Genomic DNA, 20,978 nt, shown 5'->3' on the forward strand with positions numbered 1-20,978 from the left:
CTCAGACAAAGAAAACTATGATGTGTTGCTATATTAAAGACCATGTCTATGTGTTATCGAAACTCAGAAAATGTAAATTAGTCGTGGTTTACTTTTAGAATCCCAACATTTAGGAAGCTATAGCAAGATTACCAGGTACTTGAAGCCAGGCTGGGTTAGAGTGAGACCCTGTATCAGAAAACAGAAGATGGATAATTTAGTGTTGGTATAGATGAGAGTGAGGAACCATGGGCAAAGATGGCCAGGTCAGGTGGGATGGGAGAGACAGGTATGAAAAGCTGAAAAGTGCTACTTCTCAAGGGAGACCGGATGTGTCAGTCACGGAAGTCCCCGCCCACCGTGTCCCTGCCGTTGGCTACCACGTGAGAGCAGGCACAGAGCACGTGCTATGGGGCGGAGCTACTACGTAAGTGTGTGTACCCATAGCATTCAACCAATCAGCAGGGAGCTTGGCCAGGGCCAGGCTTTATTTTCTCCCGCCCAAAGGCTAGGCTTCGTCAGATGCTTCGAGGCTGCGGAGAAGTCGGAGCAGTCGACTGCTCACCGGAGCAGCTGAAGTAAGGAGACGCTGTAGTGAGAGCCAGTGTCAGCCTGGGCCTCAGGAAGAGGATGAGTCCTGGCCAGGGAGGAAGGCGCCACAGCAAAGTCAGGCCAGACCGCCTCGCCGAGGGCAGGCGGGTCACCAACCTTGGCCGGTGGGGAGCAGGCAGGGGTTGAGGGAGTGGAGGTCAGGCCAAGGGGTTGGAGTCGGGCCAGGGGAGTTGGGGGTCGGCCCGAGGGAGTTGGGGGTCCGCCTGGGGAAGTTCGGGGTCGGGCTGAGGGGAGTTGGGGTCGGGCTGGGGTTGGTGGTGGGGTTGGTCTGGTCTGGAGTTGGGGTCCGCCGGGGCAGTTGGGGTTCGGGCTGAGGGAATTGGTGGTCCGGCCTGGGGAAGTTGGGGGTCTGGCCTAGGGAGTTGGGGTCCGGCCGGGGCAGTTGGGGTTCGGGCTGAGGGAATTGGAGGTCCGGCAGAGGGAGTTGGGGTTTGGGCTGAGGGAGTTGGCGGTCGGGCTGAGGGAATTGGAGGTCCGGCAGAGGGAGTTGGGGTTTGGGCTGAGGGAGTTGGCGGTCCGGCTGAGGGAATTGGAGGTCCGGCCTAGGGAGTTGGGGTTCGGGCTGAGGGAGTTGGGGGTCTGGCCTGGGGAATTGGAGTCGTGGGCTAAGGAAATTAGCAGGCAGGATCTAGGATTTAGGATTTGGGGCCTAGGGAACTAGGAGTCAACGGCTAAGGAAACCAGGAGGCGGGGATAGGGAGTTAGGGGTCAGGGCTGAGGGAAGTAGGGGTCCGGACCTAGGGAATTAGGGTCAGGCGGAGGGAACTGAAGGTCAGGGCCAACGGAGGTTAATAGGGAATTAGGGGTCAAGGGTTTAAGGAATCTGGGGGTGGAATCTTGGGAATTAGGAGGCGGGCCTAGGAAATAAGGATTTGGGAGCTGAGGGAATTAAGGGCTCCCGCTAGAGAATTAGGAATCAAGAGCTAAGGAAATCAGGAAGCAGGGCCTGGGGTTAGGGGTCATATCTAAGGGCTTTGGGGTCAGGCATGAGGGAATTAGTGGTTGGGACTTAGGGAATTAGTAAACTGAGGTAGGGAATTAGGGGCCCAGGCCTAGGGACCAGGCCAGGAACTAGGAGCCAAGGGCCAAGGAAAGCCAGAGGAAAGACGTTGGAAAACTAGGGTCAGCGCCTAGGCAAATAGGGGTTGGGGGCAGAAGGAATTAAGGGCTTGGATCTAAGGAGTTAAGGGCGGGACCTAGGCAAGTAGGGGGTGTGGTCTAGGGAAAGGGATGGGGCCGAGAGAATTCAGAAAATGGGGCTTAGGGAATTAGGGCTTGTGTCCTAGGTGATTAGGAGGAGGAGCCTAGAGATTTAGGGGTAATAGGCTAAGGCAACTAGGAGGAAGGGCATCAGGGAATTTGGGGTTAAGATGAAGAAACTTAAAATAGGAAATAGAGCGATTTAGGGGTCAGACACTGAAAAAATTAATTTGGTATGGAATTCTGTTTTAAGATCTAGGGAGCAGATAGGGATTGGGCGCTGATGAAATTAGAGATCTGGGCCGAGTACCTAGGAAATTAATGGCTAGGTTCTAAGGAAATCTTTGGTTGATGCTGAGACAATTTGGAGTTGAGGTGAGGGAATTAGGTATTTGATGTGAGGGAATTGGAGCTTAGGGGATATGGCTGATGGTTTGAGTCACTGAGAGAATTAGGGATATTGGGTATGCTGGGGCTGAGGGTATTTGGCATTGGGGTGAGGGAATAGGGGTTTTCATTAGAGAGCTTGGGAGCTGAGAGAAATAGTGGAAATCAGGTGAGAAATTGGGGTGGGGTACAGAGGTAGGAAAATAGGGGCTGAAGTCTGGGAGATTAAGGAGTTCAGGGCTAGGTTGTTGGAGGCTGCGGGAACTAGTAGTTAGGGTTAGAGAATTAGGGATTATGATGAGATTAAGGACTGTTTGAGAACATTAAAAATCAAGCTGGGAATGACAGAATTAATGAATAAGGTTGGGGTAAGGGAATTAAGGGTTGGGCTGTGGCAATTAGGGCTAGTGGGTGAGGGAATTAGTTTAGGAGTAAGGGAAATAGGGTTTAGAGACTAAGGGACTTAGGAGTTGGGGTGAAATTTGGGACTTATATATGAGAGCACTAGTGTTTGAGAATTTAGGGCTTGTGGGTTAGGCCAATTATAGAGTTGGGGTTGAGAAAATTAGTTGTGTGGGAATGAGGAATTACAGCCTGAGGAAATGTGTTTTTGAGAGAATTGGGACTGGATTTGAGGAAATGAGTTCTTGTTGAGGGATTGGGGGCCGGTGAGTTCAGTAAATTAAAGGGTGAAAGAATATAGTATGAGAGGACAGACTGTACCTGGGATAAGGGCTGAATGGATGGAGGACTGAGGCTTGGGTGTTTGTGGAATTGAGAATAGGGGCCTGGGGGAAAAGAGCATCTTGGGTAATTTGGGATTGGGAATTTATAGGGCTGAAGAAATAAAAAGTTCTTGGGGCCTAAGGAAATGATGTCCTTTGGAGGTTAGGAGACAAGTATTAAGAACTGAGTGACTAGAGGTCTGGGTGGTGGCATAAGGAATAGAGATAATGATGGGCTATAAGGGTGAATGACTGGGGTGATGGAGACTGTAGGTCTCTGGAATGAGGGCCTGGAAGGAATGAAGGACTAGAAAGTAATAATGGGTTGGGGGACTGAGTGATGAGAAGAAAAAAAAAAAAGGAATGGGGACTGAAAGAATGAGACATTGGGGGGGATAGAGGCTAAGACACTTAGGATGGAGGGAACTGAGACCTATGGGGAGAACTGTGAGTTTGGGACCTATGGTTGTCCAGTATGCCTTTTCTGCCCACTGCAAGAAGACCCTTTTCATTTAATACTATAGAAATTTTATAGGTACATTACTTTCCCAAGGTCTAGGGGGTTTTTTTGTGTTTGTTTTTGTTTTTGTTGTTGTTGTTGTTGTTGTTGTTTTGAAGGTCAGAATTGGTCTGTGTAGTCCTCATGCATCAATCTCTTAAAGTACTGGAATGCCTGGTGTGTGCCACTTGTGCTTGTTTTTTTCTTAAGACAGTCTTGGTGCTATAGCCCAATTGCCCAGAAACTCTTAATATAACCATTGTGTGTTTTCTGCATTTATACAGTGCTGGGGATGGAGCCCAAGGTTTCCTACGTAGGTATTATATAACTGAGCTACACCCTCAGTCCTAGACCTATATGGCTACATATTGTAGATTTATATTACTACAACCAAATTTTGGAATGCTTGTTTTATCCTGCTGGTAACCATGATCTTACTTTTCTGAGATGCAAACTTAATTAAAATTCATCAAATATCTGGCATAGACCCCAAATTCAGATCTAATGGCTAGGTGGAATCATATTTGGAGTCAGTGTTCAAGTTATCACTGTGGTGTTTTTCTTCTTTGTAAATTGATAAATGATAAACTTAACTTTTGGTACAATGAAAAGATACTAGGCCAGCAACATGACCTAGTGAGTAAAGGTGCTTGTTCTCAAGCCTGACTTGAATCTGATCTCAAGGACCCAATTAGTGGAAGAGAACTGACTCTTTCAAGTTGGCCTCTGCCCTCCACATGTGTCCCCCACCCTTTCCCCCTGCCCCCACCAAAAAACAGTGTACTTAAATGTCTTTGAATTCAAACAGCTTGAAAGATTTGGGAATTTTTGCTGTCTTTTGTTTTTTAAACAAGCAAACATCTAAAGATGGTGCCTGGTGGAAGAAAGCATTCTGGGAAATCTGGGAAACCACCATTGATTGATCAGCCTAAAAAAGCCTTTGACTTTGAGAAAGAAGATAAAGATCTATCTGGTTCAGAAGAAGATGCTGTTGATGGTAAATATCTAATGTTGAGTATTAACAATGTTCTAGAGTCCATTTATTTTGAACTTGCTACACTTAAAACTGAATTAAGGAAAGCATTTTCACATAACTTTGTTGGTTTTTTAAAGATTTATTTATGAGTACTCTATCTGCATATACACCTGCAGGTCAGAAGAGGGCATTAGATTTCATTATAGATGTTTTTGAGCCACCATTTGGTTGCTGGGAATTGAACTCAGGACCTCTGGAAGAGCTGCCAGTGCTCTTTATTTGAGTTCCCATACTTTTTGTTTCTTATCAGATCTCACTATCTCTGTATCAGAGTTGTAACACTTCAAAGAGTATTCTTTATCTTTGTAGTCCCAACAAGTTAGTAAACAGTGCATAACCATACTTGAAATTTTGCTTCTAAAATATGGGTCATGAATTGTGATATAAATTAATTTTTCCAAAAAAATATATTTATCTGCTTTTAAAATTTGTTACAAAATCCTGAAAGGAGTGAAAATAGATTTCATTAAAATTTACCAAAATAGCATATTTAATTTCACTATTTTGTCAATATAGAAAAGACTCAAGTATTTGATAAACATGGAAAGAAAAGATCTGCAGGAATAATTGAAGATGTGGGGTAAGATGTTACAAAAAAGTACTTGAGAGTGTGCATGTACGTGTGTGTGTGTGTGTGTGTGTGTGTGTGTGTGTGTGTGTGTTATGTGTGTATGTGTATGTTGGTGTCAGTGTCGGTGTCACATGCACACTGAGTACTTTGTGAATGGAGGTTGAATATCTAGTGTTCATGTTTGCAGAGCAAACATTTAACTGAGCTATTTCACTAAGTCCCACAGATGTTTTCTTTGCTCAGTAAAGTAAGAAAATTTTACTTCAGTTTATCTAGCAAGTAGTGATATAAAATACTTGGTATGTAGTATTTCTCCCAAAACAAGTATATTGTGAATCTCAAGATTTTTTTTTGCTTTATTTTTAAATGGTTCTAGAGATGAAACCTAGGGCTTTGAGCACACTGGGCAAATGTTCCACTACTGAATTATACTCTTGGTCTTAATTTTTTAATTGTTAATTTTTCACAGAGGTGAAGTACAGAATATGCTGGAAAAATTTGGAGGTATGTTTTTGGGAGACATAAAATTGTTTAAAACTGTGTAATAATTGCATCATAGGAAATGAGGTTTGATACCTTGTTTTTATTTATAGGGTTTTGCATAAATATTTTTGATATAGCATCATAGATTTTTCTTTCTTAACCTTTTTTATATGAAAAATAAACATGATACTTTAAGAATTTTGAAAAATAGAGAGGAAAGGGTATTTTTTACTTCTTTATATTCACAGAAAGGTAATTTATATATATTAAATAATATATACATATATATTATATATAATATATAAAATCTTTAATCCCAGCATTTGGGAGGCAGAGGCAGGCAGATCTCTGAATTCAAGGCCAACCTGATCTATAAAGTGAGTCCAGAGAGCCAGGGCTGCACAGAGGACCCTGCCTCAAAAAACCAAACAACAATTAAAAAGAACTATTATTATTTTTATAGTAGTAAATTTATGTAATTGAAAGTAAAAAGACAACTTTAGCCAGTAAAAGACTTATAACCAGAGCCAAAGAGCTTAAGTGTTAAATACTGTTTTTATATGAGTTTAATTAGGAGACTCTGCTTATTTGCTTTTTTTTGAAACAGGAACTTACTAGGTAGCCTAGGCTGACCTTAAACAGAGTATTTCTTCAGACTTGTGGGTGCTAGGATTACAGGGACAGTCACTTTGACTAGTTTAGGAGAATATACACTTTTTGTTTTTAACATTTCAAGAGGGAGGTGGGCAGCATGCCATGGTGCATAAGTGGAGGGCAGACAACAACTTACTGGAGTCTCCCCTTCCATATGGATGGATCCTGGGGATCATACTTAATTTGCTGCAAGCACCTTTACCATCTCACCAGCCCCCAAATACTTTTTTTTAAAGAACAATTGTTTCTATAAGAATTATTCAAATCATTAAGTCTTTATTTGGTAGTAACAATCATTAACGGCTCTATTTGGTTTAACAATATTTTTTTTTATAAAATTACTATAAATCCTGAAAATACAAGATATGTATTATAGTTACATTACATCATAGCCACTAAAAGGTAACTTTTATTGTAAAATATATGCATAGCAAATATTGAGGTATTAAATTTTTAATAAACTGCCATAATTATTAGTGATGAAAATGTTCTATACAAATCACAGTGAACTGGGCTTGGTAGCAAATACCCAGCTCTTGAATAACAGAAGCAAGAGGGTCTCTTAATTTGATGTTGGCCTAATCTCCATGGTGAGTTCCAGACCAGACAGGGCTATGCCATGAAACCTCATTTCAACAAAACAACAAAAACTAAAAGAAAAGTTTTCCATTAAAATATTACAAAGTATTCCTAGATGCATTATTTAGATATTTCACTAAGATTTCTTTTATAAAAATTTTAATAATATTAACTTTAAAATTTTTATTAATAATCTTTTTTTAAATTCAGCATTAATGATAATGAGCTCTAGAGTTCTAGATATACCAAGTGTGGCCTGTCAAGTGGGGGATATGCTATAAATTTATAAATATTTAGCCTTTATTACTGTTTGTTCATAAGTCTGGCCTTGATCTTTGTTTTGTTCATTTTTATCATCCTTAAATTTTAACTCAGGTATAAAAATAAGAATTAAGATAAGTTTGGGTAGTTTATGTATTTCTTATTTCAAAATTTCTAAGACCAGTGTTTTAGAATTCAGCCATTTTTGGATTTTGTAATATTTGCATAGATTTTACTGGCTAAGCTTCCCTAGTCTGAAAATTCTGTTTTAAAATACAAAGCATTTTTCAAAGCACATGTTGGTGTTTTTAAATTAAACTGTTTTAATCCAGATTTTATCATTTGTGTGTGATGTATATGTGTGAGTGTGGGTCTACATGTGTGATAGCACATCTGTGCAGGTCAGAGGACACTTTTGGGAATTGTCTCTCCTCTTCCACTGTGAAAGATGATATCTTTCAAGGCTTAATTTGCCCCTTCCACCATGTAATTCCTGGGATGAAATTTAGACTGCAGGCTATGGCAAGTGTTTGTTTGTTTGTTTGTATTTGTGACAGTGAATATTTATGTTTCCTGACAGGCCTGGAACTCACTATGTAGACCAGGCTGGCCTAAAATTCACAAAGGTCCACCTACAGAGTTCTGCCTTCTAAGTGCTGGGATTAAAGGCACCATGACCAGCACAATTTTTTTTTCTCTTGCTGAACTTCTTGGTCCCTAAATTTAATTTTAAATCTCCTTGATATTATTAAACAAACCCATACTTATATTATTTGATCATGTGGAACAAAATAGTTTTCTTCAATATTAAATTTCAATGTTTATTTTCAATATAGCTGACATCAACAAAGCTCTTCTGGCCAAGAAGAAAAGAATAGAAATGTATACCAAAGCTTCTTTCAAAGCCAGTAACCAGAAAATTGAACAAATTTGGAAAACACAACAAGAGGAAATGTAAGGATTTTAAAGAACTATATCTTTATCATTTCTTAGTATGTCCTGGTGTAAATACCTACAGAAAATAAGTATCACCTGCTTATTAGTGTCTCTATGAAAAATGCTTGGCTTTTTTTTTTTTCTAATCAAGTAATCCTATAGCTCATGCCTTCATAGAATTAATATGTTTCTTAGAAGTCAGTGGAGATTGCTTTTTTCCTCCTTTTGAATAACGGGGAGGTTATTAACCTATTTTCATTGTGGAAATATATTACTTGAATAAAAGAAGTAAATGTCAGGCAGGAGAGATGGCTCAGCGGTTAAGAGCACTGACATCTTCCAGAGGTCCTGAGTTCAATTCCCAGCAACCACATGGTAGCTCACAACCATCTGTAATGGGATCTGAGGCCCTCTTCTGGTGTGTCTGAAGACAGCTACAGTGTACTCATATACATAAATAGGTAAATCTTTTTTTTTTTTTTATTCTTTTATTCGGAGCTGGGGACCGAACCCAGGGCCTTGCGCTTGCTAGGCAAGCACTCTACCACTGAGCTAAATCCCCAGCCCTCTAAATAGGTAAATCTTAAAAAAAGAAATATTTTTTAAAAAGGAGTAAATGTCATAGAAAGTACTGTTTGATAACTGTGAAAATATAGAAAAACTCAGTTTTATATCATAAGTAATTTATATATTTTAGTCAACTTGACTATTCCCTTTGTACTAAAAATCTTTACCATGTCAAAATGGGGGAGGCAACCTAAGTGAAATCATTTACTTATCAGAACTATATATTCAGTAGGAAAAATGAAAAATTCCTTGGAAATTAAAAGTAAATTTTTCTGGAAAATATAAAATAAAATTTCCTTAGTTTCAAGAGCTAAAGCATGTGAGAAGACATCTGTTAAGAAAAAATACTGAAATCAACATGTTTTAAAATTTTCTGATCAAAGTATTTAAACTATTGTTTCCTTTTTACAGCATAAGATATATGAATTAAATTTCTTTTGAATGTTCTTTTCACACTAGTATGAAATTTGACAGGATTCGTTGTTTTTTACAGACAGAAGCTTAACAATGAATATTCTCAGCAATTTTTGAGTGTGTTGCAGCAGTGGGAACTGGATATGCAGAAATTTGAGGAACAAGGAGAAAAACTAACTGTTAGTATCACAATTGACTTTATAATTACTCTATTATAACTAAGCCTCAAGCAGAAGTAAAGAACCTAGCCTTATATTATGCCCATAGAACTAAGACAAGTTTTATTTCCTATCGTCATATGTTTTACTACTGCCAAAAGTATAGGCACATACAATATTAATGTCCTTAAAATAAATAATCTTAAGGCTATCAACTGATACCCTTGCAGTTTTAAGTAACAGAAACTTGTTAGTTTATATAAAATTTGGAGATAGATTAGCTTTAGACATAATGCAGTTGAATGGGGGTAGGGAAGGTTTGCTTATTATAGTGTCATTTGGGCTCTGCTACTAGATCTCCATGAACTTTAAATGTACTGTTAATTCTCCCAATCCTAGACTTACTACAAATTTAGTGACTGGGATGATCTTTCTGAATATCTTTGGCAGGAAATTCATGTGGCGGAACATCATTAATCTAGTGTGGATCATTTGCTCATTCCTAGCCAATCAATCAATGTAGACATAACATGGCTCACTTGTACTTCCTTGCTCCCTTCCACCACCAAGACTACCCCCAACCCCAACCCCGAGTGCTAGGGACTGAATCTAGATGCTTTGTGCAGCCTACTAAAACATGCTATCATTGAGCTATAGTCCCCACAAGAATATAGTTTACTCTAAATTATCCAGATTGTATTATTTTTCTATCTCCACTGATGATGGAAGGTAACTCCACTCAATCTGTTTAAAGAAAGGGTCTCACTTTGTAGTCCTGGCTGACCTTGAACTCATAGAGCTCCACCTGTCTTTGCCTCCCAAGGGCATGTTAATGTGCTGACAGGAATTAAGAAGAAAAATTTCTGGTATTGCAGATTAAACCTAAGCCTGCAAAACTACACCTGTTCTTATCCCTCTTTTTTACCTTTTATTTTCAACTCAAGATACCCAGACTAGTCCTATAGTAGGTAGAATTTCAACTTGCAGCCTTCTCTTTCCCCCTTGAGAGGAGCTAGGGGTTATACCTGCAGCTCCAGGTCTGGCTACAGAGAGAAATTTAATAGTAACAGAAGGGGGGAAATTGCTAAATTCTTAAGAATGGAAAAGACATGAAGTTGAAATGAGTATAATTATCCTTAGGAACAAGAGGAAATAGAGTATATGAGTATTGAATACAAATAGATTATAGATGGGTGGCAGATATATATGATAATGAAAGACTGTTTTCTTTGGATTCTGTTTGATTTAGTAGGATCATCATATAGTGAAGAATAATAATGTACAGTAACTAGAGTTGAGTTTTACAAGATAGGGATTTAGCTAAGTAAATGTCGACAGTCAGGAGGCAACAAAGTGTATATGCAAAGGACTGTTGTGCAACTTAATGTGGGAACTGCAGTAAAAGGAAGGATGCAGTTTTAGTCCTGAGCTAAGATTGAATTATACCATAGTACTAAAGAGTTAGCCAGAGGCAGGCCGTGGTTGAATAAACACTATGCTAGAGAAACCATATGTACAGTGATTAGAGCCTGATTATAGGAACATTTGGAATCAAATTCTGCTTGAATAATAGTTAACTGTGAAACAACAGGTAATTTATTATTATGATTCAGTTTCCTCTACTTTGGGTATGACTAATGAATACCTAAATTGAGTTTTAAGGGACTTAAGTACTTAAAGGGTCTCAAAATAGTTAATGTTAATATACAATTAATATATTTTTGTTACTACATAAAATACTAAAAGACAAACATTCAGAAAACATCTGTGTAATTTATCGAAATTACTAAGAATAAGATAGTCTTGGGGCTAGGGATCGATATCAGTTGGTAGACTCTAGCATGCACAAAGCTTTGAGCTTGATCCCCCAGCATTACATAAACCAAGTGTGTTTTCACTTTTTACTACCTTACATTTGAGAGATAGAGGCAGAGGAACCTAACACTTCAAGGCCATTTTTGACTCCATAATAAATTTGAGGTCAGCTTAGACCTTGTCTTAAACCTTGAAAACTGAGATTTCCTATTCACTCTTTTACAATGGTATTCCTAAATGCCAGCTACTTAGGAGGCTGAGATAGGAAAAGTTCTAAGTTCCAAGTAAGGCTGCACAACACAGTGGAACCTAGACTCAAAAAAGAAGTTTGGGGCTAGAGCAATGGTCCATATAGGAAGTTCTTACTGGTTTTATAGATGACCTGGGTTTGGTTCTCTGCACTCAAATGACAGCTCATAATTGCCTGTAACTCCAGTTTCAGGGGATCCAACACCCTTATACTCAGGCACACAAAACTTTTTTTAAATGTATACTCTTTGACTTGATAGGATTATTATAGTGCATGTCAGTGGTGAAAAATACTTTAAACTTAGTCATAATAGTTAAAATACTAGTTATTAATCTTAAACTATACATTTAAATTTAATATGGAATTACTTGATGAATTTAATAATGACTGTGATAGAGCTCAGAGCTAGGTGTTTGCCTACCATGCATGAATCCTACAATAACAAAAATACTTTTACCAAGTCATTATTACATTTTTTAATGTTTATAGAATCTTTTTCGACAACAGCAAAAGATTTTTCAGCAGACTAGAATTGTTCAGAGCCAGAGAATGAAAGCAATCAAACAGCTACATGAGCAGTTCATAAAGGTGAGTTATACATAGTAACATGTTTTTGTTTTATTGTGTATCTCCTTTGTTTTTGTTTGAAACAAGGCTCATTATATTGCCTGGCTGGCCTGGAACTTGCTGTGTAGAGTAGGCTGGCTTCAAACTCACAGAGATTCTTTTACCTTTTCTTTCCAAGTGCTGGTGTCAACATCCAGCTAACATATTCTTTTTTAATATTGTATATGAGTGTTTTTTATATGTATGTCTGTATACCATGTACATGCCTACTGCCCACAGAAGTCAGCAAAGGGTAGTAGATCCTTTAACATTACAGATGGTTAGGACCTGCCATGTAGGTGCTGGAAATCAAACCTAAATCCTTTATAAGAACAAGTATTCTTAACCACTGAGCCCCTAACATATATTCTTATAACCCATAATTTAAGTATTTTTTGCAAATTTATGGGAAATATGTTTTAATTTTTAAAATTTCTTTTATTTTGTATTGTTTGTGACCAAAGTGATAAATATGTCTGTAAAATTCCAATGTCCTGTGGTCCTGTGAAGATTATTCAAGACAGGAAATGGCAAAGTAGGAGTTTTACCTTAAAAAGTTCTTATACATTAAGTCCATACTTTATTAAATAATACTTTTTAGCCATTGTGCTGTTTCACTGAAAATAGTAAGACACTCTCTCTATATAAATATATGTGTGTGTGTGTATGATATGTAAATGTATGTATATATGTATATGTATATATTAAGGTTATTTCTGCAGTCCTTTTATCCACATACTCCTAGTGTATTTTCAATAGGAAGAATCTACTGGAATTATTCCCTTATTTTCAAATGTATTATAGGTCTTGTCTAGCATATTAGCTTTTAAAATTATTCCAATAACCACAATAACTATATATACCAACTTATATATGAGAGGAGTTATCCCAAAATTTAACACAGTGGAGGATTAAAACTTTCTAAATTAAGAATTATCTCTTGACCTATACACATACTAGAAAACCATTCCCTAATAGTAAGTAGTTTTAAACATAAATATGAACATAAAAGTTAATTTTTAAAGTATTTCCAAGAGACCTTATCAACTTGCTCTAGTGTTCCTTAAGAACAATTTAACTGGTAGGACTTGAGGATGAACTTAAAGATTTCTTCTAATATTATCACTAAATGTTACTATTTTGGTAGAAACTTCAGTAAAATTTTAACTCCTCCATATCTGGGTTTTCGTTATTTATTTTTTGAGAAGGTTTCTCTGTGTAGTCCTGGCAGTCCTGGAACTTACTCTGTAGATCAGGCTGTCCTTGAACTTATAGATCTGCCTGCCTCTGCCTCTGCTTCTGCCTCTTGAGGGCTGGGATTAAAGCCCTGCTCTCTATATCCTTTTTATCTTTTATATTGTTCTCAAATTCTAGGATTCATACTTCTACAGTGGTTCATTTCTTTAATTTCTGCAATTTAGTACATTTGTTCACTCTTTGCTTGTACTATTTCACTTTCTCATCACATTTTGTCCTATTAAAACTCTTTTAACTGATTTCTCTTTTCTTCAGTCTATTCTTTGACTCTGCCCTATAATCTTAATAAAACATCTCCTTCCTGAAAATGTACCTGTAGTTGTTGTCCCTTGTACATTTTTAGTTATATAAACTATACATGTACATTACTCCAAATTATCTACATAATTGCTTTCTCTGAATCCACAGACTTACGTATTTCCATACTTTGGTAACTATTCCTCTAGAATATTTTAAGTTCCCTTTTAATTAATGAAATAGTATACTTTTTGTTAACTAAACAGGAATTATTCATATATTCCACTAGATAGCTACAGAAGTTGCATTTCCATTCTTATAAAATTATGTTGTTACATATTTTTCTGATTGGAAAAAAAGAAAACACTCATTTTTTTTATTTTAGTTCTCCACAGAATAGTATTTTCTACATAATAGGCAATAGGATATAATGTATTTTGTGAATGAGTACTAAATGTTTTAAAACTTTTTAGCTAGGTGTTATGGCACATTCCTCTAAGCTTGAGATGGGATTAGGGAGTTTGAGGTGAGCCTTGCCTGTATTGGGATGAGACTTTTGTCTTGAAAAGCAAAATACTAGGGCAGAGTTCAATCTATGGGACCTATATGCCAGAAGGAGAGAACCTAGTATCCACAAGTTGTCCTCTCTCTATAAAGGTTTATATATGTGTAACTCACACATATACACACTACACTACATTCACTAAGAGAATGAAAATGTAATAAAAATTTTTTAAAATATCTAATAATTTTTATAACTTGACTTTATACTATAGATGTTTTTGCTTTTGTGAATTTAAGTCACACTTTTAATCACAATAAGTAGATTATACCAGATGTCTGAAGAAACTTAGAAATTTTTAAAATTGTATATACTGATAGACCTTGTAGTCTTTTTAGATTTTATTTTCTTATTCTTTTAAGACAAGATCCTACATTGCCCAAACTAGCCTCAAATTTGCATTTCTCCCATCTTGTTTCGTTCCCTTCCCCATTTTCTTTTTTAAGAAAAAAAACCTTGACCTTACTTAGTTCATTAAACTATTGTTTTGTGCAACGATATTACTGTTGTACTTTAACTGTATTTGATTAACGTGTGATATATTTTACTTGTTTATACTGAGAAATTTAGTCTATGTGAGTTACTTAGAATGTTGGGATAAATAATGAGTGCTTTCTGAATATTGAAAATAGTTTTACTTTTGAAGATTTTACAATTTAGTACCTCTGGTTAAAAGTTAGTTTATAACTAAAGTGACCTTTTGTGTTTTAGAGTTTGGAGGATGTGGAGAAGAACAATGATAATCTATTTACTGGCACACAAAGTGAACTTAAAAAAGAAATGGCTATGTTGCAAAAAAAAGTTATGATGGAAACTGTAAGTTCTATTTTAAATTGCAAAGATATGTATTAATGGAGGCACTTAAAAGTTTTATTTGCTGAAAATTTTATAACATTTAACTAAAAATTAAACATGTTTCATATCTCCTTTCATGAAACAGCAGCAGCAAGAGATGGCAAATGTTCGAAAGTCTCTTCAATCCATGTTATTCTGATGAGTCTTTGAAGAAAGAACTTGAACCTATGTAATATGATACAATTAAAACATTAGCTAAGAGGCATGCCTTTAGTAATTAGTTTAAACTATAACATCGGAAGTCATTAGCTTGTTTAAGTGGAAGGTTTTTGTTCCTGTCAACTTCTAAATAAATCTAAGTAACTGTGTAAGTAGCAGCTATTCCAATGTATCAAGCTTTCTGGGGTTTGTTTGTTTGTTTGTTTGTTTGAATAGTTGTTCTCTCCACTATTGTGTCAATAAAGATGATTTAAATTTACCTTTTGGTTTCAATGTATCTTTTAATAGTCCCAAGGTACAAAGTTCCAAATATAAATGGTTCTGGTTTTTTTTTTGTTTGTTTATTTCTAAGATTAAGAGTATAACTCTTTCCCAGATTAGTCTCAAACAAGAGATCTTTATACGTCAGCCTCCCAAGTAGCAGGAACAATGCATGCCACCACTCTTGGCTTACACTGTTATCCTTTAAGGAAAAAACCCTAGAGAATCTGTTTTGTGTATACTCTTTATGTTTACTAAAATAATAAATTGCCAATTATAAGATAATCTACTATATAGTTTATTAAAAGAACTTAAGCTCATGTCTTGGAATAAATTATAAATGCTAAAATAAAACACCTGAAAAGATTTCTAAATATTGGTTTTAATACGTAGATTTATGAGTATTTCATTTCTGCAAGTTCATCAAGATACCATTTAGTTGCCTAGTCTATACTTAAATGACAAATGCCCCTAGTAATAATTAAAAGCAGTATCACAAACACAGCTAAAGTTATTTATGATTTAAGTACTTCATATCTGTCTTCAAATATGAATTTCCTATGTATCTTTTCCATTGTTAATGCTCAGTAAATATCCTGAAGCTTGATTTCACATTCATTTCTAAACTTGAACTGTTTTTAATTTTAAAAATAGGCATTTATACAGAGAAATTTATAAAACAATTTCATACATGTTGAGTTGTTTCAACATTTTTTTGAAGTCATTTGAGCTTTCTAGTTTTGCTGAAACTGCATTCAAAGAATCATTCAGAATAAAACATATCCATTAGAAGGAAAACTATCTTTTAAAATTTTGTTCTATAACCCACCTTTTAAAGATTTTAAACAAGTCTATATAATAGACTTTATATTGTCTAGGAAGAAATTACCTTTCTACCATTAGCTTTGACATTAAAAGGACAGTCCAATTCTTTAATTCCTTTTTATCTGGGGTGGGTGGAGTGAGTGTTGCTAGTAGATCAAGCCAAGGTCTCACCCATGCTAAGCATTTACTCTTCCACTTAGCTATGTCTGCAACATGAAATATAAACCTTAAGTATCATTGACACTTTTAAGATCTTTGAGAATCTTACCCAGGCGTTAGAGTTGCAAAGTAAATACTTCAGAGCATTTTCTCTGTATTCACATATTTTTTACCTTTTGAGAAACATACACTTTTTCAAATCTTTTCTTGCTTGGAATACTTAAAATATGTTTACTCTATTTGTCTAATTCTTTCATTATATGGTATATAGCCTATGGAAATTTTGTATGAAATTAGAAATAGTCGTATCGGTCATAAGGTCTGAAGAGTGTTAAGATAATTGTATTTATAAAAATCTTAAGTGTTTTCAACTGATAATAAAAAAATCTGCACCTGATGTACCTAGTGTTGAATACTAACACTTGGTTTTCTCCCCCTTTACACCTTTTTTGCCATTTTTTCCAAATTGCCAATTTCCTATCAAATTGTCTTCCTTTTTGTACTTAAGATTCATTTTTCCCCCATGGAAACAAATTTTTTACTTGGACTGTTTAAGGTACAAATATCCTTAAAGATTAATGTCCCACTGAATTAGTACAACAGAATCCCACAACTACTGCTTTAAGTTGTAGATAGTATACTAAAGTATGTCTATAACTAGCATACCTCTTTTGAACAATGGTTAGTACATACAAATATTTCAGGATATCACTTGACTCAATTATAGTATTATCATTAAATACTTAGTTATTAAGAGCTCACTTTTCAAGTTTTATCAATCAAATGTCACTGCCAAGATGGCTAGAAGTTCTTTTAAGTTCTGAATATTTGTGTGATACTTTGGCAATCAAAACCCCAAGTCTGATAGATGTTTTGCAGACATAGTGTTATTTAGACTTATTGAGGTACAATTTCTTATTGCCCTTAGTATTTAAATGTATTTTTTGTTCTTGTTTCTAATGCATATATTACATTGATAATATCTGTGATAAAATAAGTCAATGACAAGGGTTTCATTACTGATGTAGACATAATGGAAGCTACAGATTTATGTTTTATATTTAAACATAACCTTATAGATAGTATACTAGCCTCCTGCATAGGGGGATATCCTTCATACATAGGCTCCCCTAACTGCTTCTCCTCTTTTCCTTGGGCTATTAGTCAATATGCTTGTGAACCTGTTCAGGTGCTTGTTGATATGAAGTCTTGAAGATATTTAGATGAAGGTGTCTTGAAATTTGCAGGCACAAAGAACTAAAGTATATCATCATATCAAATGAAGTAATGACCTTTGGAAGCAAAACAGAAAATATAAAATGGGTTATGATTCATCTCAAATGTCCTTAAAATTCCTAACTAAAAATATTGTATTTTAGTGTGCATACTTTTCAGGTTCTTTTTGTTTGTTTGTTTGTTTGTTTGTTTGTTTGTTTGTTTGTTTAAAATAGGGTCTGGGATATATAGTTCTGGTTGACCTTTTGACTATGTAGCCCAGGCTGGTCTTTAACTAACGGCACTTCTCTTACCACAGCTTCACAAGTGCTGGAATTACAAGTATGTGCCACAATGTACAGATATTCTAGATGTTTATACAGATTGAAATATAGAGGTAAAAATACTACAGTACAAATGCCCAAAAGTAGAAGGACCTAAGTATTCTGACTCCACATTCTACCAGCTTTCTGTGGCAATGGAGCCACAAATTTTCTATCAGAAGGGGCTGTTCACATATTTTTATTCCTTTGACATTTATTTTTTTAAGATTTATTTATTTAAGTACAATGTAGCTGTTCTTCAGACACATCAGAAGAGGGCATCAGATCTCATTACAGAAGGTTGTAAGTCACCATGAGGTTGCTGGGATTTGAACTCAGGACCTCTGGAAGAGCAGTCAATGCTCTTAACCACTAAGCTATCTCTCCAGCCCTCCTTTGATATTTAAAAACTTAAAAGGCTTAGGGAAGAGGCTGTAGTTGAGGGAAGCATACATAAAATTCTATTATATTAAAATATTTAAAGGGTAATGTATGAGATTAGAGTGAAATACCTTAAGAAAATAAAACCCAGAAAAAGCTATTGATTGATGTTGGTTATAGATGCCTCAGTAGAAAGAGAAGCTCACCAAGATGAGCATTCACTTCCTGAAGGAGCAGAAGTAAGCTCCCACATGCAAGAGTATATGGCAGTACTGAGTATTGCATTCATGGATTATTTTTCAGAAGGACGTGAGTTAGGAGGGGTGTTTGTTAGATGGTGAGGATGGACCTGGGTAGAGTTAGGAGGAGTATTGATGAATATAATCAAAATGCATCATATGGGTATATGAAATTCTCAGAAAATTTCTTTTTTAAAAATCCTTACATCAAGTTATCTTGAATAATTACCCATTTAGATTGTTTTCCACAAATTTGATGTTTAATTTAGGTTGGTTTGGAGCCATAAAAATAGATAGCAAACTAAAAGAAATTAGTTATCAAACACTTTTCAGAATATTGCCTAAAAACATTCACTACTCACTACAAAGAATTAAAAAATGAATACCACAAGTGGGAATAACAGAAGAGTAAATGGAATATCAATTAATTGACCGTTAATTTACTCCAGGAAGTTTAATCTGTAACCTATTGAAGGGTCATTAAATCCCAGTGTTTATGCACAGAACAGAGAACAGATTTTTAAAATTCCTAAGTCTAGCAACAGGATAGTTAATGTAATTTAGCAAAAGATTTGTTGCAGACTCTATTCATCCACATATATTACTAACAATTTGATAAAAGCTAGTGAGGGAAATATATGAGAATAGATAGGGAAAATATAGTAAAATCTTATCCACCATAAAACTTAGTATCAACCATAAAGATAGATCTTAATACTATAAAAATTTATATATATATATATATATATATATATAAAGTAAAAGTGAGAAAGTACTTACCATTGCTATCCATAGAACAACATATTCATCTATAAAATTATTAAAGTATTGGTCTAAAAATAAAAGACCTGGCCCAATAAAGACAGTGTCTTGAAGATATAGTTCACTTTTTGTCATGTGAGCTACCTATAAAAAAGCAAATAAAATAATGTCACTATTAAGTTTTAAATATTTTTGCTCTAATTTTTAGGACACAAAACATTAGTTCACTACTAAGACAATTCCATTTCATTTCACATTTGATAGAGGAATACTTAATACAAACCTTATTTATGAAAGGATAGCTTATTACAACTTCTCCTCTTCAAGCACCTTGATACCAGGAGGTTACAAGTGACTATTGTTGAAAAGGCATGGAGCACACTGTAACTCACAGTGTTACCTGGAGCACACAACTATTTGTTATGCTACTGACACCATAAAGGAAAACCAACATCTTACAAGAAATTGTTCCCAAATTTGTGCTTGAAGATTAGAATATATATCTTGAATCTTTTATAAAAGAATTTCTTACCACCAATTTTTGTGCAACTTTAGCAAAGACACATCCAAACATTAATGTATAAAGGCAAGGGTGTTTTTCAAACACATTTGTTGCAGATTTTTTATAGATCATTATTGCCAATATAATAATTAATCCTATGTGGAGTCCAGGTGACAAGACACTGGTGCCCTGAGAGATAAAAGGAAAACAATTACCATTTGTCATCAAATTATAAAGTATGACTGATAATAAATGTGTAAGGCCTGTGAATATAGAAAAATGATATATAATGATATACTATAATGTTTCTCTCTCTCTCTCTTTCTCTCTCACTCACACACACACACACACACACACACACACACACACACACACACACACACACACAACATGTTGAAAAACCCTAGTAAATTACCAGAATGTATTTTCACTTTCATTTCTTGGGCATTTTATTTTTAGTAAGGAAAAGACCACAAATTTTTGGAATATATTCTTTGTGAAGTAGAGGAAGCAATCAAATCTAGGGACAGACCATAATTACACAAGGCCATGGTCATGATCATGGGAGCTTGGAAGAGAGCCAGGACAGCGATGGGCCAGACCCAAGGGATTTAATCACTAACGCAACCTGTCAAATAGACTTCTTTCTAGCAAGGTGTAAATGAGTCAGAAGGTTAAGAATTCCTAAACTGTTTTAAGCCTTAGCATCTGGAAGTAGCTCCAAGGTATATGCACCCTTTTGTGGTACAGTCAAGCCCAGTATTGGATAGAGGGGTGCCACTTCTGCATGCCAAGCAGCTACTTGAAAGTTGCTGTAACACAGTATTGAAGATCCAGATTACAAGACTCTTTAAGACAATTTAGGTATTTTATATTCTCTAAACTGTTATTTTTACACAGAGCTGCATATATACTGAATGTTAACTATATAAAATATATTTTTTTCTCAAGTGTTCTTTGTGCAATAGTAGTTTCTGGTCTAGTGAGTCATAGGGGCTTGGGAATCTATGATTATTTCTGGGTATGAAGCACCAACCCCAGCAATGAGACATTGGGTAGCCGCAGGAAGTAAGGTCTCTCAGCCAACAAGAATCAAAAGGGACCGTTTCTGCAGAATTATCCACTGACCAGTGACCCTTTGCTTTCTATGACCTGAGAGAGGAGAGGCTATTCTCAGGCTATAGATAGCAAGATTTATACAATCCTAGAAAGTTTAGCAGTACCTGCTCTCTAGGAGAGTAGGGAGGAGAAAGAATATTGCAAACATTTTTTGAGACAGGGTCTCATGTAGCCCAAATTGGCCTCAAACTCACTGTCACTGATCCTTGATCCTGCCACCACCTATCAGATGCTAGTATTATAAGCATGTGCCACCAAGCCTGGCTTTGAACATCTATTTTGTACAAAGAACTAGAGAGTAAAGAATATAACTAGTATATGTCTTAATTCAAACTTGCTTAGAATCCTTGGTTTATACAGAAAATGATATGGCACAGCAGATACTGATTC

At 35.9% G+C, this 20,978-nt stretch overlaps 2 protein-coding genes across 5 annotated transcripts in view; one reads left to right on the top strand and one right to left on the bottom strand.

The window, feature by feature from the left end:
• The window catches only part of Chpt1 (choline phosphotransferase 1), a 54,750-nt gene that overhangs the window by 9,946 nt on the left and 23,826 nt on the right, over positions 1-20,978 (bottom strand). The window contains exons 6-9 of one of the 4 annotated variants that reach the window (XR_004388844.1): positions 19,500-19,658; positions 18,986-19,111; positions 17,140-17,339; positions 11,588-14,808 (exon numbers count right to left, since the gene is read on the bottom strand). Coding sequence is in view for 3 of the 4 variants with exons in the window: in XM_032910915.1 (XP_032766806.1) it covers positions 14,764-14,808; positions 17,229-17,339; positions 18,986-19,111; positions 19,500-19,658 (441 nt within the window). In the remaining variant the exon portion in view is untranslated. Of the gene's footprint in view, positions 1-11,587; positions 14,809-17,139; positions 17,340-18,985; positions 19,112-19,499; positions 19,659-20,978 lie in introns of those variants that run through there. The other 3 variants (XM_032910915.1, XM_032910900.1, XM_032910907.1) reach the window with 3 other exon arrangements.
• On the top strand, positions 4,257-14,782 carry Sycp3 (synaptonemal complex protein 3). Its single transcript, XM_032910940.1, has 8 exons — positions 4,257-4,399; positions 4,955-5,018; positions 5,479-5,513; positions 7,823-7,940; positions 8,983-9,082; positions 11,616-11,714; positions 14,500-14,604; positions 14,729-14,782. The coding sequence occupies exons 1-8, from the start codon at positions 4,270-4,272 to the stop codon at positions 14,780-14,782; spliced, it is 705 nt and encodes a 234-aa protein (XP_032766831.1). The 5' UTR covers positions 4,257-4,269.

This window comes from Rattus rattus, chromosome 1, assembly GCF_011064425.1.
Source record: "Rattus rattus isolate New Zealand chromosome 1, Rrattus_CSIRO_v1, whole genome shotgun sequence".
Taxonomy (NCBI): Eukaryota; Metazoa; Chordata; class Mammalia; order Rodentia; family Muridae; genus Rattus; species Rattus rattus.

Coding starts and splice junctions, on each gene's coding strand:
- Sycp3 (XM_032910940.1), top strand. CDS start 4,270: ATGGTGCCTGGTGGAAGAAAGCATTCTGGGAAATCTGGGAAACCACCA. Junction 4,400..4,954: donor AGAAGAAGATGCTGTTGATG/GTAAATATCTAA, acceptor TTGTCAATATAG/AAAAGACTCAAGTATTTGAT. Junction 11,715..14,499: donor TACATGAGCAGTTCATAAAG/GTGAGTTATACA, acceptor TTTGTGTTTTAG/AGTTTGGAGGATGTGGAGAA.